The 22,484-nt window shown below is 45.6% G+C and overlaps 1 protein-coding gene across 1 annotated transcript in view; it reads left to right on the top strand.

The window, feature by feature from the left end:
• The window catches only part of TBC1D5 (TBC1 domain family member 5), a 411,864-nt gene that overhangs the window by 382,005 nt on the left and 7,375 nt on the right, over positions 1-22,484 (top strand). Inside the window, exon 18 of the mRNA XM_082840369.1 lies at positions 8,646-8,745. Within this exon, the coding sequence (XP_082696495.1) occupies positions 8,646-8,745 (100 nt within the window). The remainder of the gene's footprint in view (positions 1-8,645; positions 8,746-22,484) is intronic.

The following is a 22,484-nucleotide window of genomic DNA, read 5'->3' as shown; positions in this document are numbered from 1 at the left end:
GTATTGACATTCTAACAATGTTAAGTCTTCTAATCCATGACCTTGGAATTTTATTTCTCCTTAATTTCTTTCAGCAGTTTTTATGATTTTCTACATATAAGATTATGTCATTTTAAAACAGAGATAATTTTATTTCTTCCTTTCCAATGTGAATGCTTTTTATTTCTCTTTCTTGTGTAATTGCTCTGGTTGGAACTTCCAGTGTTGAATAGAAGTTGTGAAGGTGGAACATCCTTGTTTTTTCTACTCCCGATCTTAGAGGAAAAGCTTTCAGTCTTTCATCATTGAATATGATGTTTGCTGTGGTATTTTTCATGTATGGTTTTTATTATGTTGAAGTCCTTTCCTTTCACTAGTTAATTGAATGGTTTTATCATGAAAGGCTGTTGAATTTTTTAAAATGCTTTTTCTGCACCAATTGACATGATCGTCGTTTTTTTCTCATTTTGTTAATGTGGTGGTGTTCACACTTTCATATGTTGAACCATCCTTGCGTCCTAGGGATAAATATATACATATATATATGTATATATGTATTTATTATATATATGTATGTGTGTGTATATATATATATATATATATATATATTTCTTTTTTAGGTTCTTTTCCCTTATAGGTTATTACAAAATATTAAGTATCTAAATGTCCTAGTCTTTAATGTCTGGCTCCCCAAAGGGGAGAAAGAGAAAAATGAAGTGGGGCATAAAGGGTGCAGGCTGTTTAAATCCACTGGACGTCACTTCATCTGGAGAGGGAGAAGTTTGCAATAATGGAAGGAGGTGTGACAATGCCCGCCCTCCTCTTTGTCTGCACCTCTGTGATCAGAAACAGCAATCAGTGATCAGCGCAGATCCCTGATATTTGAAGGGCAGGGTCTTTTTTGCCCACTCTGGCTCCCACAAGCTGCATGCAAGCTGCTCTAAGAACAAGGGCACAGCTGCCTGCCACAGGGCTAGGGGGTGGGGTAGCCCCCAGGTAGCTCCTATTGTGCTAAGAGCTGAAATGGACCGAAATTAACTACAATCTACCCTCCATGCCTTCCCCGGGAAGTGGACAGTCTTCAATAGACTCCAGCAATCCAAAATAGTTACATCAGGCAGATTCTGCTGGTGCAATTATTGAATAGGTGGGGAGACAGATTTCTGGTGTTTCCTACTCCCCCATCTAACCCAGGGCAGTATTCCTTAATGTAGTTGTTTTATTCAGCTTGCTGGAGGAAACTAAAGTATGAAAATTCATAAAGTACTGTCAAGTTTAGGTTTTAGCACCTTTGTTCTAGGCTATAACAGGCCGGAAGGAGCATCACCCCATTATAGCACGACATGGGGAGGAGGGAGGGGCCTCCGTGCTTGTTACGAAAACCCATTCTGTGAGGAAGGACCTCTCTGGTGTCCACGGGTGGTGTGCATCTCAGTGCTGGGACATAGCACTGCTTCAGTGGCTGAGAAAAAAAAAAGTCCGCTTGTGTAAGTTCTGCTCCTAGCTAGCCACCTCGCCATATTAAAATTTATTTATAAAAATAAGGGGTTGAAATATATTATCTCTAAAGGAACTTCCAGCACTGAAATGGTATGAGTTGCTAAATACCTTAAGCTTTGAGTTTCAGTTCAAAATTTCTAAAGGCCTTTTTCATTCACAATTAACATGTTTGTTTACATCCTGTCTGAAAATAGGAACTGTTTTATTTACTGGGGAAATTTGATAACCATCTTTCCATTTTTGTGTCTTTAAGAATCACATTCTTTCTAGGCAACCCCTGAAGAACAGCATTCAGTGATGTTCCCACTTTAAGTGCAGAGAAAGGAGCCACTACCCTGAAAACGCTGCTCAGGGCTTGCATATTGTACATTGGGCAAAATATTATAGTCATTCACTTTTTCACAAATTATTTCACTTAAGTTATTCTTACTGCTTAGTGTTGTTTAGGGAACAGATTTGTTTAGACTACAGTGTTGCTTTCAGTTTGACTGGGAATCAGTTTTGGTAATTTAAAAATATTAATATTTCCTTTTTCTCCTTAGTTAATCACCTTTTACTTTTTTGTCTTATTTTCTATTATGTTATTTGAATAATAACTTGATTTGATGATTACAAAAGTATGATCTGATTTCACTGTAGAAAATCCAGGAAAAATCAGAGGGAAAATGACCTACAATCGCACCGTTTGGAGAATAACCAATATAAACAGTTTGCTGAATGTCTTTCCCCTTTTTTCCAAAAACAGAATCATTCTTTACCTACTACTTTTCTGGTCAGTATATATGTTATTGTTAAATGTTCTCCTATGAGAACATTTAATTTCAAGTTGCATAATATTCTGTGCATCAATGTGTACCACAGGTTACCAAGTCCCCTGTCATTAGACGTTTCGGATCTGTGTCGAAAGGACGAGGAATTTCCTGGGAGTTGTTTTTGCCCGTGTCCATAATTCCTTGGAATAACTTTATAGAAATTCTATTAATAATCTAAAGACAACAAAAGGAACATTTACTGAGCGTTTACCATTCACCAAGCACTGTGCAAAGCACTTCATCTGGAATATCTCATGTAATTCAATCCCCAACAGTCAGCTGAGATAGGGGTTATTATTATCCCCATTTTATAAACAGGAAACTGAGGCTCAGCAAGCTCGGCTCTCGGGTGGGGGTCACAGAGGCGGTCCGTGCGGGTGTGATACACACTGATGCTAGGGCTGCCGACTGTGCTCCAGCTCGCTCCCTGCGTCACACACCCAGAGCACTGATTTTTATGCTCCTGAAAAGCCTTCTTCATGCTCCTCGTCTGTGTTTTCCAGTGGCATCTTCCTCTGCTGACACCATATGCTCCGGCTGAGGTTCCATCCACACCATGTGTGTATTTTGCCCTATGTAACCACAGCTTCCTCAGAACATCTGAGGCCTTCCCACTTTTTCTCCTCGAGACTTTCCGTTTCCTTCACTTCCCACTCCTTCTTCACCCATCTGCTCGATAACGACGGGGTGTCTCTCCTGTCTTCTGGCTGCTATATTTAGCCTGTTCCTGCTGCCTGCCAGTCGGTGTCGGTAGCTTGTCTGCCGCTTTGCAATCTGAGGATACCCCGCTCGGAAGCTCAGCGGAACTCCACCCTGGTGCCCTTCCTGCCCCACTTTTCTCCAAACCAAGCGCGCCAGGGTCTCCATTAGTCCGTGGACAAGGACCCTGCTGCCGCCTGTGTGATCACGAGCAGGGCAGCGTGTCAGGGCAGTGGGCACCGCAGTGCGCATGTTGGGCCCCAGACCCCGAAACCTCAGTATGTGAAGCAGAAATAATAGGGACGGAAGGGAGGGAGGGGAGCCTTCCTGCCGGTCCTCCACTCCCGCTGTGCTCCACGCCCTCCTCGACTCAGTGACAGGCTCTTTGCCCGTGTCGCGAACTTTTCTGACTCTACTCCTTTGTGCACTGGGTCCCTGCCTCCTAAAACATCTTCCTTCGTTTCCTCTGAGCCAAGTCCCCCTTCTTCAAGAGGCATCAAAAATGCTGCCTCTTCCAGAAAATCTGCCTTCATTTCTACCTCTATGGAGGCCGTCTGCCCTCCCCATAACTGTGAAGTTTCTTTTCTCATATCTGCTGCAAAACTTCCCTGACCCCCCCTCTTGGCTTGATGTATAGGTCTGACCTCCTGCTAAATTTGCAGAGGTTGGAATACATGTCTCATTTGTTATTATATTTCCCACAAGGGACAGCACAATACAAATGAATATATTTGTTGGAAAAATTAATGAATAAACCATAAACTGCAAAATCTCATCCTGTTATTAACCCAGAAAGAACACAAAGATGTTGAAGCATTTAACAAAATTGATATATATAAGCCATATATTATAAAACAATTTAAACATTTGAGACATACAGTATGTGAGTGGAAGTGTAATGATGCATCAGCCATCTGGGGGTGAATGGTGGTAGAAGCACCACTTTTTAAAAGGCAAATTCAAAACACATTTCTCCAGATACAGTCCAAGCAGAAATCATTCCGCAAACTAAATGGAACACAGCCAATCATACCTGAGTGTTTTTGAAGGAAAATAATTTAGTAAGCCATTTGGGGTTAGGACTTAACATTGGAAACAGTGAATTTCTCTTAAAGGAAACTTGAGATACGAGGTTATTCCTTGTAAGTCCTAGTAGTAATCAAGCATAAGAAAGAATATATACACATGGGGAAATAGGAGTAGTGGGCTAAGTGGCTTGGGTTCTGAAACAGCTTTGTCAACCTTGGCATCACTTCCAGAGAACGTGGCTTACAGAGGAGACCACGTTTCACGTAGGACATGATGAGAGGGTCTACCTCATAGGTTTGTTGTGAGGATTAAATGAGTTCATGCACGTGAAGCGCAGGGTCAGGCCTATTCTAACCACTGTAAAAGGGTAGATGACGGCTGTTTTCCTCTTCTGATGGGACGACCCTCATCCTTGGTCCTTCTCTGCAGGGCTGCCAGGTCCATCTGGTGCTGTGTGTTGCACACGTGGTCTGCACACCACCCTACTTCATAATCCTCCATCCGTTTCTTGCCTTACACATCAGTTCATTATCCAGAACTTAAGACAATAATGGGCTCCCAAGCCCTAATTCATCTTTCTGGGCTGGACCACATACAAGTTTTAAACCAAGAGTGAATCATAGACCTCTGTATTTAAAATCCATTTTATTGTTTTGACCTGATTAAAAAAATGTTTAAAAAAAGAATAATTGCCTTTATGGAGTACCTGTTCTTTGCCAGACACTCTCCATGTGTTATCATTTGGTCCTCCCACCAATACTGCCAAGTGGGGCTGAGGGGACCAAGAAAGTAAGCAACTTGTTCAAGATTACACAGCCAGTAACTGGTAGAAAGAGGATTCAAACCCAGGTGTGTCTTCCCCTGAATTCCGCCCTGTTTCACCATCCTCCCTCCTGTGACAGAACATGTATGTGAAAGTAAATATAGTAAGCGTTTCTCTTCATGTCTTATTTATACATAAAAATGACACTAACCGGTTGTTTCTGTGAAACCTCAAGGCAGTTAGCCAAGCATCTGTTTTTGATTACAGACCATTAATGAAAACAATGGACTAAAGCTGTCAGTGTCTGAAGCATGTTGGTCGGGAGGCTTGTGGAGCCTGAGAAGCTAAGATAGAAATGGAAAGTCAGTTCTCACAATTTTAGAAGCTTGATTCTCGGCTCTTCTTTTATCTGTAATTATATGAAAGAGTGAAGAATAAATGACAAGCCACCCTTTTGCCTCCAAGTGATGCCATTTCTATTTATAAAGTCTGAGTGATTGTTGAAGGGCTTAGGAATATTTTAAGATTAAGCAAACTCGAGAGAGATCATACACTGAATTTCAAACTTTCAAACGGAAGAGGTTCTTGCGCCCCTCAACCTGTTTCAACCAGAATGCTCCTCTTATCTCATAATTGGGCTTTAGTGTCAGCTTTCCTTTGGGGAAAAAAAAAAGGTTTAAATTAATGAAAACTGCCATTTTCTACAGAGCAGATTCCATTTGTATTGAGGTTGACTCAGGATTTTGGCAAGCAAGACGCTCTTCACTTGCCATCAGTGTCCTACGCAAAAGTGCACGCCTGGAAGACTGTGTCTTATATCCCCGTGTGCTCAGCCAGCGCACGCTTCCGCTGCCATGCTCTCGAGTCTGCCCCGTGCGCTTGTTCAGGTTGTGCACTGCACAGTTCAGAGGGCGCCAGCCTCAGCCCATTTTCCTTACAGTCATGTTCCTACCAGCACGGTAACACGTTTGGAGGAAGAGACCCCCTTGAGCTCCGTACTTCCCTCCAGCTGTCAGTGCCTCACCACCGACAGGCAAGGCCTGCGTCCCCTCCAGCTCTTGTTCCCTCCCAGCTTTTAAAAAGAAAATAAACAATACAATAAATCCATCGAGGTAGGAATGACTGCTGGGGATTAAGGCTCCCAAGGGCTTTTGCATCTTATAAGAAGTGATGGCTTAATCCAAGCTAAACTAATACATAGAGTAAATAGACAAGAGGTTTTTAAGCCAGGAGGTGGTACGTTCCTGGTGTCCTTTAGTCCATTCTGGGCTCTCAGCACCCCAAATGGTAGCCGAGTGCAAGGACAGACTCTGGCCATACCTGGGTCCCCTTCTTTCGAAAGACTTCCACGAGCTGGCCTCAGTACAGTTTGAGACTCTTCCAGTTGGGTTTGTATCTGTGACACATTGAAAAGGTGACTTGTTCCATAGGAGGGACAGGAGGCTGGGATCAGGATTCCCAGGGCAGTTATTCTTATTTCTTTGTAAGACTTTCATGTACTCTCCCTCATCCTCTAGTTTATATACCTTTCCTATTCCAACTCCAAGCTTGTCAACTCCTTGGGAGCAAAGTAGCTAACCTCTGCCTTCTCCAGAGGGTGTCAGAGTTAGGCCCAGACTGGGTAGAGGGTTACTGAAGTTGACATGACTTGTTAATGGCAGGACCAGGAATAGAAGTCAGATTTCCTCGTGCCATATACCGCTCTAGTGTTCTTCCCATTCCACCCCCATGTCAGTTATCTGTGGCTACGTAACAAACCACCCCCAAACCCCGCTCCTCAAAACGGCATTGTAACTTCTCATAGGTTTACCGATCAGGCATCTGGACAAGGCTGGGTTAGGCTGCTCTTCCGTTCCACGCGATGCTGACTGGGTTACTCATTTGGCTGGCTTCAGACAGATGGAGCTGAAGGGTCCAGGAAGATGCCATTCACGTGTCTAGAACCTCACTGCTTCTCCTGTGGCCTCTTTCTCTCCATTTTGTCTCTCCTCCCTTTCAGTATCCTAGCCTGAGCTTCTTGACAACTAACTATGGTAGCCCTCTTCCTCTAGTGCAAGCAGAAGAAAGCAGAAGTTGGCAGGCCTCTTACACTAGCCCCCAGCTGGAGCAGTTTGACTTCTGCCGCATCCTCTGGATCGAGGCAAGTGGCAGGCCAGCCAGGATTCGAGGGGAGGAGAAATAGACACTACCTCTTGATGAGTGGAACAGCATGTCCATTGAGGGAGGGAAGGAATGGATGGTGGCCATCTTTGGAGACGAACCACAACCAGGGTTAACCCACAGATGTAGCCTTCTTTCTGTGATTCCTGTAGGGTCCTGATAGAACGGGGAAACTCAAGTTTGTGCAGACACAAAGGAGAAAAAGGAGAAGAAGAATGCCCTGAAACCACCTACCCAAGGCCCCAGTAATCATTCCCTGTCTGAGCTTCTCCTGGTTGCATTTGTCTTTACTGGAGCATCAGGAGAGAGGCTGCTTCGCCTTGTGGGATGTATAAAGTACATGGTTCATGCTTGTGTAATCCTACAGTGGGCATTTCACAGTAATTTGTTTTTAGAGCTATGGCTGTGTCTGTTTTCTGCGTCAGGCATTTAAATGCATATTCCTAAGGGCTCAGCCTCCAGGCAGCCGTTAAAGACAGTGCTTTTCAGTGCTGCCTGTGTGTATTGCTTAAATGGGGTACACCTACAAGTAACCTTTTCAACTGTTAATTTCCATCTATGTGTCAAATTATATTCAGTCTCTAAGAAAAAGTATCTCTTGGGAGGTTTCTCTTCCCTTTTTTTTTGATGACACAGAGGATTCTTAATGTGAAAAGAAAAGTGTCTAACACTCGAATATCAATTTGCTAGCCTCCTCCAGCTTTGAGGATTACTCTTTCTCTGAGAAAAACTCCAATAATCTTCGAAATTTCCTTGGGAACTTTTTTGCATGTATTCCTTTTTTTCTTAAAAAAAAAAACCCCCAAAACCCACGTTTTATCCTTTTGTTACAGTTAGAGTGTCTTTTACCGTTTAGATAAGTATCCCACCCAGAGTATTTTTTTTCCTGGAAACAGTCAAATAAACACAATCCTCTAGTATCCTACCAAGAGAGGAAACGTTAAGAGCAGCTAATTATGGGCTGTGGGGACAGAACTTTTCCAAGTGCTTTGGGAAATCTCACGTTTTAAGAGATTATCATTATCTAGAAACTGATGAGATTTGTCTGAAACAAATGGAAATCTTTGGTTTCTCAGATGTGTGTGAGAAAATGTAATGGTCTTGTACCAGCTGCCTAAGGAGTAGGGTCCACTGAAATCCCATTTACTCTCTCAATTGGTGTGCCTCCGTAGTTACTGAAGATATTTTATGTACTTCTGTAATACAAGGTTGTATGGGTAAACATTGACACGTGGCGCAAAGCTGGCATTCAATTAGGAGAAGTCCAGATTTTTTTTTTTTTTTTTTTTTTTTTTGGCGGTACGCGGGCCTCTCACTGTTGTGGCCTCTCCCATCGTGGAGCACAGGCTCTGGACGCGCAGGCTCAGCGGCCATGGCTCACGGGCCCAGCCGCTCCGCGGCACGTGGGATCTTCCCGGACCGGGGCATGAACCCGTGTCCCCTGCATCGGTAGGCGGACTCTCAACCACTGCGCCACCAGGGAAGCCCAAGTCCAGATTTTTTTAAACCTCCACTTTACCCTTACTCTGGTTTGTTGGCGGTGGCAGTAGTGGGTTTGCTGTTGTTTATTTGTTGCTTTCTTTTGTTCTGTCTAGGGCTGAAAAGACACTGTGGCTCTTTAACAGTTCAGATCATTTGGAGGACTTTGGGGATTTTCTTTGATTTTTTTTTTCATTTTCATATCTTTGCTCCCTTCATTTTAGGAAGAAGAATTAGAAGCCCAGATTTCCCTCCTTCAAGGACAGTTGAATGACCTGGATGCCATGTGCAAATACTGTGCAAAGGTGATGGACACTCATCTTGGTGAGTGAAGTACTTTGGCCCTGGGCACACTGACAGTCGTGATACTAATAGCCCAGCCGCGAGGGCCTGTGTTGAGCGCTTTACGTGAATTATCTCATGTAACCCACACAGCAGAGCTGCAGTAGGTGTACGGTTACTATCCACCTTGTGCACATGAGGAAACTGATGCACGGAGATTAATACAGTTTCCCCAAATTATAACACCAGTGAGTAGAGGAGAAATTCAAAATCAAGCAGTCTGACTCTAGATTTCAGCTCTTAACGGCTACACTGCCCTTTGTAAATATCTCCCTGCCCCAAACCAAAATGAAATATTGACCTTTCAAGATCAGATGGTCAGCTCTACTCTTGTGCTAACCTGCCTATCATCACTCATGTGATGATTATTTTGACAGTGCTTTCGTTATTTTTTTAAGTATATGTTTTTAACCACCTGCCCAAAATGCATGTCCAGACCCTGACCTTTTCTTACTTCTGACTGTGCCTATACTTTAAGAAATGTCTTTAAAAAAAAAAAAAAGAAGTTTTAGTTTGAAGTTGAGTTTATGTGTGAGTTGCCCATATGTCACATGAGAGAGTCTTCAGGCCTTATTCTCTACATTTGTGAAAGTTCTGTATTTTATATTAGAAGAGGCCTCTGCTGGACCACCTGTGTATTGCTTCAGGAACTCCATTCTGCTTGCAGAACTTTTATAATCCATACTGTGGTTATTTTCAGCCCACTTATGGACATCCTTTCCCTCTCCATTCTCCAGTGTCTAGTATCTGTAGTTTGGGAGCAAATTAGGAAAACAGGACATGTAATCTCATGGAAATGGCCAGTATGCTGCCTGGTGTTGTGGAGAAGTGGCAATACCAAGCACTGTGAGAAATCAGGACGTACCCCACTTATGAGGGGAAACCAAAGAGAACCTACCAAGGCCTCTTCCCACTGGCAGGGGCCATGAGCGTGGCCCATCTCTGGGGCCTTCGCTGAAGATAGACTTTATGTTTGTTTGGTTTTTTTAATTTTTCTTCATTTTATTCCACAAATATTGAGCGCCTGCAACATGCCAGGCCCTTTTCTAGACACTGGAGAAATACTAGTGAACAAAACAGATGAAAATCATGTATATTTCACAGCTCAATCCTATTTTTGACAATTGAAAACAGCCATTTTTTATCAGTTTCGTGTTTATCCTTCAGAAATAAACTATGTTTGTACAAACCAGTATAACCCTGCACTTACCCTTTCAGAGTGCAAGTAGAGCATAATCCTCACACTGCTCTGCAGTTTGATTTCTCGTTGAACACTGTATTATGGAGAGCACTTCTATATGAATACAGAGAGTGGCCTCGTGCTTTCTTACACCTGCACTGAATCTCATTATATGGCTGTATCATAATTCACTTAACTCCAGGCTAATGAGCATCTAAGATGTTGCCAATCTTTTAACATTACAAATGATGTTAAAATGAAGAATCTTATGTAACCTTTCACACATGTACAAGCATATGGTATAAATTCCTACTTTTCACCCTTTAAAGGAGTGTTTAAATAACTGTTGTAAGTATAAGACAGCCCTGAAGCTCAGTCCTTGGTTTTCCTAGACCCAGGGAGCAGTTGTTTGTAGAACATGAAGCTTATTATAGACAAACACTTTATGTAGGAATAGCAGTGACAGCCCAGGCAAAATCTAATCATTTGAATTAGCCGAGTAATGGAGACAAAGGCAAAGTGAATTCCTGGTGCCCAAATTATCCAGATAATTAAGTTCCTGTACTTGACTTTGCGCTGGCAAGTTGGTCTCAATAATGAGTCAGGAACACAATCCTCACTTGCCTCCAAAATTCAGCCGTCCTTCCTCTATTTTAGAAGAATGAAAAAACTCAAGAGGGATGAAGATAGACTTTATACCTCAGATTCTATCAGTCACCCAGCCTGCTGGGTCCTGAGTCCATGACATGTGGCCAACACGGCTGTCGTCTGGATGTAGCCTAAAACATACTGGCCTGGAGCCAGTAATACACGCTCTCTTATGGCTTTAGAGAGGTGCTTGAACCAAGTGTCGCGTGGCCTCCCGCTCGCTGGGCCCTGTTCTATCCTCCGCCTTCTTTCTGCTCTCTTGACCCCTCCTCCAGAGAAAGGGCTCAGGAGGGGGAAGCTGCGGGACAAACCGCAGTAGGTGATCAAAAAGGTAGTATCTGTAATCACAGAAAGAGATGTTCCCCGTCACACCTGCTTCCACCCCCTTCAAAACTCTATTTATATGTTTCTTTATGATCACTTTTTAAAATTCATATAGAATTGATTTTACATGAATCTTATCGCATCACAGTTTAAAATGCATCAAAAAGAAGGGGGTGGGATGAATTGGGAGATTAGGGTTGACATATATACACTCCGATGTATGAAATAGATAACTAATGAGAACCTGCTGTACAGCGCAGGGAACGCTGCTCAGTGCACTGTGGTGACCTAAATGGGAAGGAAATCCAAATAAAAGAGGGGATGTGTGTATACGTATGGCTGATTCGCTTTGCTGCGCAGCAGAAACTAACACAGCCGTGTGAAGCAACTATACTGCAATAAAAAAATAAAATGCTTCAAAAAGAAGTAACGAAGAGGTAGCTTATGTATAAATAACTGATATGTATTACATAACTAGTTTTAGTTAATTATTTAAATATAATTTTAATTTTAAAGTAAGTGTGGGCATGTGTGTGTGCACATGCACGTGTGTGTATTTTTCCCTTCTCTAGCTAAATGGGTGACCTTCGTGTTACTTGATTTTGGGTTTTGACCAAAGTAGGAGAACAAAGAAGTGACTGAAAAGATGTACTGGAACTCTAGCAAAATCCTAGAGTAGGATATTTCCAAGTTGTTTGGGCCACATAGCAGCTTTTAAAGCAACTTTACTTAAGCCTCAGAATTTTCAAACAGCTTTTGCTCTGATTTTTGTTCTTTCAGTCAGCACCAGAAGAGCATTTTCTCATTGCATGGGAGGGGGAAGCACTTTAATTAAAGAAAAGCCCATACCCAGCTGTGAATTTTCAGCTCACCACAAAACTAGATTTGTTTTTGTGTATATGTTTCACTTTCAGCCAGAATCCCTTCACATGGCTGTCGACTTCTTTTTGCCATACAGATAGCACGACTGCATTTTTACAGTAGGGTTGAGGGCTGCTACAGAGAATTCGTGGCCCTGGGGACTGCAGATGCATTTTATTTCATCTGCATGTATAACGCTGGTTTATTAAAGGGTGTTCCCGGGTTGTAGGCAGTTTTGACTGTAAGCAAAAATTTGAGGAAAACACAAAGATAAATTGAGGTGAAGCTCTTGATCTACTTTTTAAATTATATCCTTTAAAAATGACTTTAATACCCTAGTATTTTTTCCATATGACCTTTTCTGTTTTTCCTGATTATTAAAGTAGTTCAAAAATAGGCACAAGTGAAAAATCCATGACTAAGTGATTGATTATAATATAGTAATGCAATCTTTATAAAGATTAAAATATTTATTAACATAAGGAGATGTTCATAATATATTATGAAGTGAAAACAGCAGGTGACACAATAGAATATATTTGATGTGAAAGTAACCATTAACAGTGGTGGCCTGAGTGAAAGGAAGATTATAGAGGGACTTTCTAAGGGACCTAGTCTTCTATGCTTGGAAAATCTGTAGATGCCTTAAGTGCGTGTAACTAGCACCTGGGGGTCAGTCTTTACACTGCAGGCAAGAGTCAGCTGTAAGAGCGGCTACAGTGGTACCTGAGAAGGAGAGACAGCCTCGTGGGCATCAGACAGACACAGGGCTGAAAGCAGGCTCCGTCACCTGTGAGATCAGCGTGCTTATGATCGCGTCTACATATATAAAATGGAGATACAAAGATCAGTCTCTTGCCAGTTGGTTGCCAAGACTAGTGTGTTTTTAAAGCCCAGCACAGATTGGGTTTTCCGCACAAATGCTCCCCTCTTTCCCCTTAACTCTTAACTGTCCCTTCTGGTGGACGAGCCTGGGAAACTCAGCCAGCCCATGACCAGAGAGCTGAGTAGCGACCGGTCTCGGGCCCCGCCGCTAGTTAGCGGGAGAGCTGGGAACAGTACCACACTTCCCCAAACCTACTCGAATATTCCTCCATCAAATCATGCCAAAAGATGCTGGATTTTTGGATCTGCTGGTCCTCAGGTTAGGTGTGTGAGCTCTTTGAGCAAAAGCAGCTTTGTCAGAGCCCAGTGGTGCGTCTGCAGGCCACCGTGGCATGAGCCTCCCGAGGGCCGTGAGAGCAGCCTCACATACTCATCCTGGGAGTTACTGCTCTGCACCCTTTTCTAATGTTAATTATTTTCACTAAATTCCTTTCATTTCAAGAGAATGCCATATCAGCCTATGTTATCATCAGACAGGAAATAATATCTTAAAATGTCAAGTACAGTTGAAGGCTATTTTTATAACAGAACAAATACAGAGAAAAGCATCTCAGTTAAAAATTAAATAAAGGCATTTGTTTAAATGGTCCTTTAATTGTAGAGGTAATAAAATTGACTGGTTAGCAGTTATTTCCTTATAGTTCTGGAAGCCAACACTGAAAAAGTATTTGTCTTCTCAAAACTCTACCAAAATTCCCATTTCATTACCTCCACATAAGTGAGCTATGTGAGTTCAAAGATTTAGAGACGGGAAGTGAAAATCTGTGTTTTATTAAATCTAAACTTTTCCTGTGAACTTTAGAAGACTTTTTCACATGTTAATTTTTCTGTTGCTCTAGTCACTTCTGACAGTTGAGCTGAAAACCATTGACAGCAGGAACCTCCTGGCTGAGTCAGGCTATTTTTAGGTTTGCCGTTGTTCACACGTAATTTAATTGCACGTGGCTGAGCTGCCTGCACTTCTCTGATCTGTGAGCAGCTGGGCTGCTGATCGCCCTGCCTGCTCCCAGGGGAGGTGTTTCCCCTCATCTGTTTGGTATTTACACTAGTTTCCGGCAGCTTGCCCTTTCATTGGTGGTTCACACAGACAATGGGAGGGTTAAATGCAATGAATGAAGGGAAATTAGAGTTGTTCTGTAGCCCATAGGATCTTAGACTGTTGAAGATGTGGACCCCCAACAGGCTGTCTCGGCCGTTCTTCATTTCACAGATAAGGAAACCGAGGCCCGGGCAGAATGAGTGACACACAGCTCGCTGGTGCCAGGGGCCCAGACCCCATCCCAGGCCTTGGACTCTCTTCCACTGATGATCCTGCGGAGGCCACACTCGAATCAGTAGTGGGACTCCAGATCTGCTGCTTTATGGCACACATCCTTACTGACTTTGTACTTGTCCTAACGTTTATGCAAGAATTAGCTGTAAGAGGAGGCCACGTTTGAAAACCAGTTTATTAGCCTCTGCAAGAACTTTATGCATCTGATTTGCTGATGTTTACAAAAACAGCGTTCAATTGATGTCTTTGGAAATGTTCAGCAAGCAGTTAACTAATGACATTTGAGAAACACAGAAGGAAAATGTGATCACCAGACAGCTTTCTCTCTGTCAACCACACTGTGATAAAAGCTTCTTGTAATTCTTTTAAGAATTTGAAAGACTGCATTTAATTGTGGGTAGCATAGTCCTCTGTAGAAGGATAAGATATACTTCACCTGGGGGTCTTGTTAAAAATGCAGATTTTGACTCAGTAGGTCTGAGCCGGGGCCTGAAGATGTGCATTTCTCACAGCCCCCAGGACACCTGGTGATACTGGCCCATGACAGACTCCAAGCAGCAAGGGACAAGAGAACTTACGCAATCGGGGCAAGATTCAGTTAATGTATTGCTAGCGCTGTCACGCATCCGTAACCCCACACTGCAGGCACATGTGCAGGAGCTCTGTGGGTGGAGAGCTCAGAAGCTCCCTGGCGACATTCAGTGCCGTTCTCAGCCTCTTTCCAGCCTTGCTGTCTTGTGGAAGGCATTTTCCCCCCGGTTGTATTAGCAGAAGCCTTGGAAGCATCTTCCTTGCACCAACCCTAGACCTACTGAGAAAAACTTAGCTGACTGTACGCTACCTCATCCTTTCCTGGCTCAGAGAACACATCCCTGATCACGAGGCCTCAGTATGGACGATTCATCTTGCATCCTTTTGTTTTCCATCTTATGGCTCTCTCCATTTTCCCACATGCTTTTCCAAACTGAATATCTTTCACTCTCTTTCTCTTTTGAAGATCATTCCTAAATCCTTTGTCTTTCTTAAACTGTGTCTGATTGCAACACCTGTTCTTCCCACCTCCCTATCAGGCTGCCTTTCCACCTCCTCTAACCCCGGCCTCTCCAGCGATGACCCAGGAAGCAAAAGACTTGTCCCCCCCTTCCCCCCACCTCAGTAGAAACAGGCTTGCCACCAACAGCTCGCAGGCTCAAGGACTTCTTGGCCACCACAAGCGTCTCATGCTGAGCTAAGGGCTTGTGAGTGGGGAGAGGGGCCCCGAGGCGGAGGTGGGGAGGCTCGTGTTCCTGCCATGGCTGTGTTTCACTCCCAGCTGAGGTGTGGCACTTGACTGTCCCCAGTCCTCAGGTGGGCAAAACCTTATGGCCTGCAATTCACAAAGAACACACGCATCTTCAACCCAATTCAAAGGGTCTTGCCTGACTAAATGATGTTATTTTAGGATGATCTTAGCCAAACCTCTGTCTCGTTGCTCCCAAATGAGACGCGGTGGTTACAGAAACCCCAGGAGATTTCCTATTAGTGAGGTCCTAGCTGTGTTTCTGCTTTTATTTTTAGAAATGTGTATTCTGGCAAAGACATCTAACCCTTACTGGAGCTTAGAGACCTTTTAAGTTGAAAAGTATGTGCAGAGCCTCTTCTGCTTGACCCAAAGGTGGCAGCCGCATCGTGAACAGGATAGATTTTACCTTGAAGAGCCGTGCTTCTGTGCCAGCCTCTGGCCGGCAGGGAGGGAAATCCTGAGAGAAGAATCAGAAACGGTTGAGACCAGTACAGACTTGGAACTCTGTGCTGAGCACACTCAGTTCACTTAGGAGAACTGTTTATTGACCTGAAGGCTAAGCTTCAGTGCAATACGCGTTGTTTGCCTAGTCTTCCCTTGGGTTTTCCTACGGATTGTTCCTCTCCCAGTGCTGAGTTTAGGGTCTTCAGCCATTCTGGCAGCTGGATGCAAAGTAGGACCCTTGATTATATTTTCTGTGTGATCTGCTTTTTGCTTTTTAAGAAAATACTGAGCGCAAAGCCCCGGACTCAGTCCTTGGCCCTCAGGAGACCGTCAGTGACCGTACTTCCCTTCACCCGCCCCTCCCACTTTCCAATCCAGGGTCTGCTTGATCGGATTAGTAGCCCTTAATTCTTCACCTGAGAACTCTCTCACCTCCATCTATTCCTCAGGAGATAAAAATCAACCCTAATGTGGGCGGGAAAGCCTCGCATCGGCCATTCAGCCAATATTTCCTAAGTACCTGCTCTCTGATGTAGAAACAGGCTCGGGGTGAAGGAGGTTGGGGTGGGGTGAAGTGGGGGAGCGCTTTTCAAATAGAGCTCAACGTGTATGGAAAGAGTGGACCAAACTTCAAAGTAGGGAGACAGAGCGCAACAGAGAATGTGCCTTGTTAGAAATACCTAAAGTGACACGTGGCTTCACAGGAAGCAAGCACAGTCCTCCTGGAGCACCAGTGATCTCAGAAACATTGGCAGGGATGGTGGGTTCAAAGTCAAGGGATGTCGTGAACCCACACCACCCGCATTTGCAACCAGAAGACCTGGAGTCCAGGACTTGCCGTGCAGAACCGTGCAGTTTCAGGAAACTTTGAGTCTTCAAGCCTCATCTCTGGATGACAGTTGCAAGCATGAAAGATGAAGCAGGAGAGTCCATCAGGCGGGTGCTTGCGGAGGGAAGGACTGACGCTTGAACAGCGTTAAGGTGGGCTTTGAAGAGGAGGAGGGTGTGGTGTTAGGAGGAGAGTAGAAGGGCCTTCTAGACGGGGAGTGGCATTGCAGGGACACCCAGAAATAGATGCCACGGATTAAAGGACGAATTTGACGCCTACAAGTCTTCTCCTAGACCTGCCTTCTCCCAAGACTGGACAACTCTGGCACACCCTCTGTGGGCAGAAATCCCTTTGCTAATAATGGCCCAGCCAAAGCCAATAGTGACAAAGTACAGGTCTGCCCCCCTCCTTGACTAATGGTCACTTCTTAAACCACCACCACTCTCTGGACGCGTGTGACCCTAGGGCAACCATACACGTGCCCCCTCTGGTTTGTAACAGCCTGTGTATTTCCTCTGGGGCCGTCCCTTATTGTCAGAAGTCAGGGTGACTAAATCTCTGTCAGAGATGAGAGAACCTCTGGGAGCAGAATCCACTTATCTGGGTATTTAAGGAACTGGTGAAAGAAACAACAACAACAACAACATACTAAGCAATAATAATCATAGCAAGGCAGCATGATAGACATGGACCACTTCGATTATCTCCTCTAACCTTCAAGGCAGGTGTCACCCGCATGTTACTGATAGGTTTAGTGACACACAGACCCATCAGTATCATGGCCCAGGGTCATCAAAGTCCAGGCTGTTGGATGACCACTCCAGTGCTCCGGAAAGCTCTGGGAGAAGTGATTGGTGTTCACTTCTCTGGGAGAAGTGAAAGGTGACTTCCTGCCGCTGGCTGACCTCCCTTAGGTCAGTTCCACCACCAGATAAAGGGCACTGGCATCTCAAGGCAGTCAAGTCACTGCCAGGACTCCATCCTGTGCCTTTTCGTATCTCCAGCTTCCCCATCAGTGCCATATGCATAAATCGTGTGTGTCAGGAGGGCTCAGGAGTCCAGCCAATCCGGAATCTGATCCTAGCTCTGTCCAGTCATGGGACCTCACATAAGAGACCTGGCATTTCTCAGCTGGGCTCCCATTTCTCTGATAGGATGATGGCCCTCATGCAGAAGGGTTGTTGGGAGAGTCAGATGAGGTCAGGTGGCTGTGTAGACATGGAAGCTCCCGGGTGTTGAGCTTCTGCAGTGGCCTGGGTGCTGTGCTGTTTGTTTATGCTTCACACTAATCCTCTGGGGAAAGGTCTGTTATTACCCCTCAGGCACAAGGAGGTTAAATGACCCGCCCAGTTTCACCTCCTCTGTAGACAGATGTGAGTTCTCCTTTTGTCCCCTTTTCCTGCCCTTCTTAAGGAATATAGGCTTCTGTTATCTTTGTACCCGGCATATAGATGAAAACACTTTTATTTTAGCATTGAAAAGAATTTTAGGAAATTGAAAAAGTAGTTCGTGTGCCATTTCCATTATCCTTAGAGAGAGAGACCCATTTTTTGCGGCATTGACATTTCATTAAAAGTAGTGGAGACCCCATGGGATTGTGACGTTGATGAGATTTTTGTGTAATTTCCACAGAAGCAGTTAGTTTTGTGAGGTTTTCCCCTTTAGTTTCAGCGCCCCAACATCTTTAATAGGTAATGCTTTAATAGAAGGAGATTATAAAGAACATAACCTTCCTTCTACACAGAAACAAAAAGAAAGAACCTTTATATCATCATTTATATTATTCTGCCTCTTACTAGAAGGAAAAATGTGCACTACATTGAAAATTTAAACATTTCACATTTCTGCCTTCAATATTATAAGGTATGAAAAGAGACCATTATGTTTTTCTATTTTTACATGCAGTGCATTTGTGACTGAGAAGTTCTATATTACTAAAATGGTTGTAAATGCTGCCTTGAATCAGTATATAGTGGAAGTGGCTAGGCAAAGGATTTACACGGTCAGTACTTTGTGAGGTAAATAAAAATTCTTGTATTCAGGACACCTAGCAGCCTCTGTAGGTGCCCTTTTGTTTTGACTTGGATTTCTGTACCCTGGATTGCACAGCTAGTCAGCTCCGTTGATTACAGGAGAGGTTTAGCCTTAAAATTAAGGGAACATTTTATGTCATTTTATGTGGGTTTTCAGGGGAGAAGCTCCTGGTTTTCATCCCCTTCAAAAAGGTGAACTTTGATCCAATCCAAAGAACCAGGCTGGAGAGCTGTTGGGTGGGAGTGCACTGCTGAGGACACCAAGGCTCTGGGCTCCTGTCCTCCCAGGTGCGCCCTTGACCTTGGTCCCCTTTCATTAGAGGAACTGGATGACTTTGATCCCGTGTGACAGGTAGGCAGCGTGGCTGCTGTACTGAGTGGAGAAGTGTTCCCCCCAATTCATGTTCACCCGGAACCCGTGAATGTGACCTTATTTGGAAAGAGGGTCTTGACAAGTGTCATGGAGTTGAGACGAAGCCGGGAGGAGGCAGGAAAGAACACTTCTCTCCAGCCTGCAGGGAGCGAGGCCCCACCGGCACCTTGGCTTTGATTTAGCACCTCTGGAACGAGAATACATTTCTTTCGTTTTAAACCACCCAGTTTGTAGTCCTTTGACACGATTACAGCCGCTACTCGCAATAACCCCCCAAAACAGTAGAATAGACACACCAGGAGGTTATTTATTTTTTTCTTAAGTCAAAGCAGCCCAGAGGCAGGCCCTGGGAGCAGGTATGGCAGCTCCGCGATGTGCTGGGGCCACGCCCACAGCGCTGGGCTGTGACCCTCACCCAGGCGCTTGCGAGGTGACCTGTAGGGTTCCTGCCAGCCTTTCAGGCAGCACGAGTGGGGAACGTAAAGGCCCCAAAGGCACAGACGGAGCCAGTCCCCATGGGGAGCTTTCCAGAGGCTCCCTCCGCGGGCTCCCCTTACAGCTCTTGGGCTACCGCGGTGTCACGTGACCACCGCTGGCGGCGAGGGAGGGCGCACCGCAACCTCTGGGACCCGTCGGTGAGGAGGGGTTGGAGGGTGGGGTTGGGGTCCCGCCCCCCCCCAGCAGCCCCACCACCTCTTTAGACCTGAGAGACGGTGCAGCGGCCGTGGCGATCTAGGCTGTGGCTGCTGGCGTCTCAGCAAAGGAAAGCACGGGAAGGGAGGGGCCTTGAGAAACAGGGAGCGTATCCCCACTTAGGCCTGAAGGACCAGGGTTTCCGTTACTGCAGCTTCCCGACGCGCTCCTGCCCTCTGCTTCCCCAGCCCGCCCTGCCAGCATCACCACTACCCCTCTGGAGTATACGGGCCATGGGAGGCTCACAGCAAAGCAGGGCATCCACGAGAGCGTGGCTAGGCCTTCTTGGTTCACGGGATTTTCGGCCCGCACGGCCAGTGTGATGTGGTACGGCCTCAGGTCTGCAGTGGGAGAGTAAATCTATCTACTTAAACTCGGGTGTGCAGAAATCTCGCCCTGAAGTTGCAGTCCCACCAACGGCCGTCGGAAGCCTAAACACTTGCCAGTTAGAGGCAACTCGATTTCCTACCGGTTAACCACCTTGTCTGGACCAAGGCCCACAGTTCGTTTCCCCACTCTGTCTCTTCTTCCTGCCCGGGTGGCGTCAGGATTCTGGTCTGTCTCACGTGTCCCTCTGTTATTTGAGGAAGGGCCCCTGAGTGCCCTCCGGGTCCTTGCCGGCCTCTAAGGAAGGCTCTGTTCCCGCATCTTTCTAGGCCTCTGTCCCCACTGGAGCCACTGACAGCCCTGTCAGCCAACGCCTGTGGTCCTTACGGCTGCCAACCGTGGGTCCCACCACTACGTTGGAGACAGGCAGTCTGGCCAAGCCCTTTGGCTCCGTGCGATGTTCCACAGCAAACTCTCCAAGAGGCAACAGGAGACAAAGGTCCCGCAGGGCAGGACATAACCTATCACAGTTGCTCTCTACAGATCGCCTCTCTTCCTGGCCCCCGACTTGCCAGGTGCGGCCTCCGTTACTTCCTTGGACGGGAGAACCCCCCGCGCTTCCTCCGGCTGTCCCGGTGCCCCTGCATCCGCTGGCTGAGCTTCCTCCCGGGGCCTGGGAGCTCTCCCCTGCTGCCTCCGCCTCCACGGCCAGAGCTGGGGATCTGCCCCCTAGCGGCTCAGTGGGGCAGGGCCACCGCCCAGCCAAACTGCCTAGGCAGCCCTGGGCCCCAAGCTCTGCCTTAAAACTGATTCACTTTTTTATAAAGCAGAAACTAACACACCATTGTAAAGCAATTATACTCCAATAAAGACGTTGATTAAAAAAAAAATGCCTAGAATATTTGAAAGAGAATTCCTCAAGTTAAAAAAGAAATGTCATTGAAATTTAAAATTCAATAAATATTTGATACAATAGGGCTAGGCTACTCTAACAAAAAGATCCAACAATAATTCAGTGCCTTAAAGGAGACTAAAGTTTACTTTCCTCCCACGTAGTAGTCTGAGGGAGCGTTCACGGTAAACGTTGAGCCTCTGTTTCATTTGGCCATTCAGGGATACACTATCCTCCAGGTCCTTGTTTTCATCTATAGTTGGGGTAGTGAGTTGTCATGGGTTCCAGATAGCTAGAAGGGAGGAGAGAGAATGGAGGAGTTATGAATAGGCCTTACATTTCCATCCTGGAAGTGGTTTACTTCTATTCTGTTCATGTTTCATTGACAAGTGTGCTCCTTGGTAATTCCTCCTCTCACCCCTCCCCCACCCACTGACCCCAGGCATACACTGTCCTACTTTCTGTCACCATAAATTACTTTGAATTTTCCAGAATTTTAAATAAATAAAATTATATGGTTAAAAAAAAAAAAGCCAAGCAGTCCTGAGGCAACCCTGAAAGGCAACCCTTCTCAGTCCTCCCAAAGACCTACAGAACTGTCTCTCTGGTCAGTCTTCTGCAGTTGGTTGTCGTTAATGTCCTGTTGAGTGGATTTTATGATGGGTTTTTTGTTGTTGTTGTTGTTTTAATTGAGAGAGAACAAATTGTTACAGGCTTTTAAGGAAACCAGAAACATTCCCTCTCTAATTATATCTATTATTCCATTCCCATTCATCTTGCTCTCTTGTTCTGAAGCAGGCCTTTGTGTTAGCCAGAGGCTGCAGCCACATTTTCGGAATAAGTTAAGGCTGCTGTTTTTCTGCTGCCGCCTGTAAGAGGACTTGTCAGTATGGTCCGGAGATTTATTCTCAGCGAAGCTTCTAATCAACTGGCTGGACCCGTGTGGATAGTACCAGTCTTCGCCTTGCCCCTTGCTGGAACTACTTTTTGGAAGTATTGAGGATAGCAGTGTTCTGCAGTGCAGGTTCCAAGGATGTTTTTCCATGTTTGTTCAGTCGGTCGGTCAGTCAATACTTACCGTGCACCTGAAATGCGCCAGCCATTCTGCTGAGGGCTGGGGTTGTAGTCCTGAACCAGACCCTACTGGGGGTGATGGACCACAGATAAGCCAGCAGACGCCTGTGCTAACGTCGGGTGTGACAGGGCTTATTGTCGAGGCAGTAGAAGAGCTGGTGGTGGGAGACCAGAGGGTGGCCTGGGCCGCTTGGCTCTGCTCCAAGGAGGCCGCGGGGGAGCCGAGGGTGGACCCCTGAGGGGAGCGGGTCGGCAGGGCTCTGGGGACAGAGCCTCCAGGCCCCGGGGCAGGCAGGATGCTGGCCCCGCCGCGGGCCGCGGGGGCCGGTCACAGAGCAGAGGAGCCCCGCGCAGAGACTGGGCCAGCTTGGTGGAGTGAATGACTGAGAACGTGGCTTGTGAGGCCTTGTAGGTAGGGTATTGTTAAGGGCCAGGAAATAAGGAAGCAGGTGTTAACGGAGGGTGAGCCTGCCTACTGCAGCGATTCTCAGTGTGGTGCTTGGATGGTATCTTTGTAAAAATGTGTTTCAATTCCCCGCCTCCCCCCACCCCCGAACACAGTCTCCTGCGTAGCGCTGGGGAGGGGGCTTCCATTCCTGCACT

This window comes from Leucopleurus acutus (assembly GCF_964270905.1).
Source record: "Leucopleurus acutus genome assembly, chromosome: 5".
Classification (NCBI taxonomy): Eukaryota; Metazoa; Chordata; class Mammalia; order Artiodactyla; family Delphinidae; genus Leucopleurus; species Leucopleurus acutus.
The sequence above is the reverse complement of the archived record's forward strand: the minus strand, read 5'-3'. Positions and strand labels throughout refer to the sequence as shown.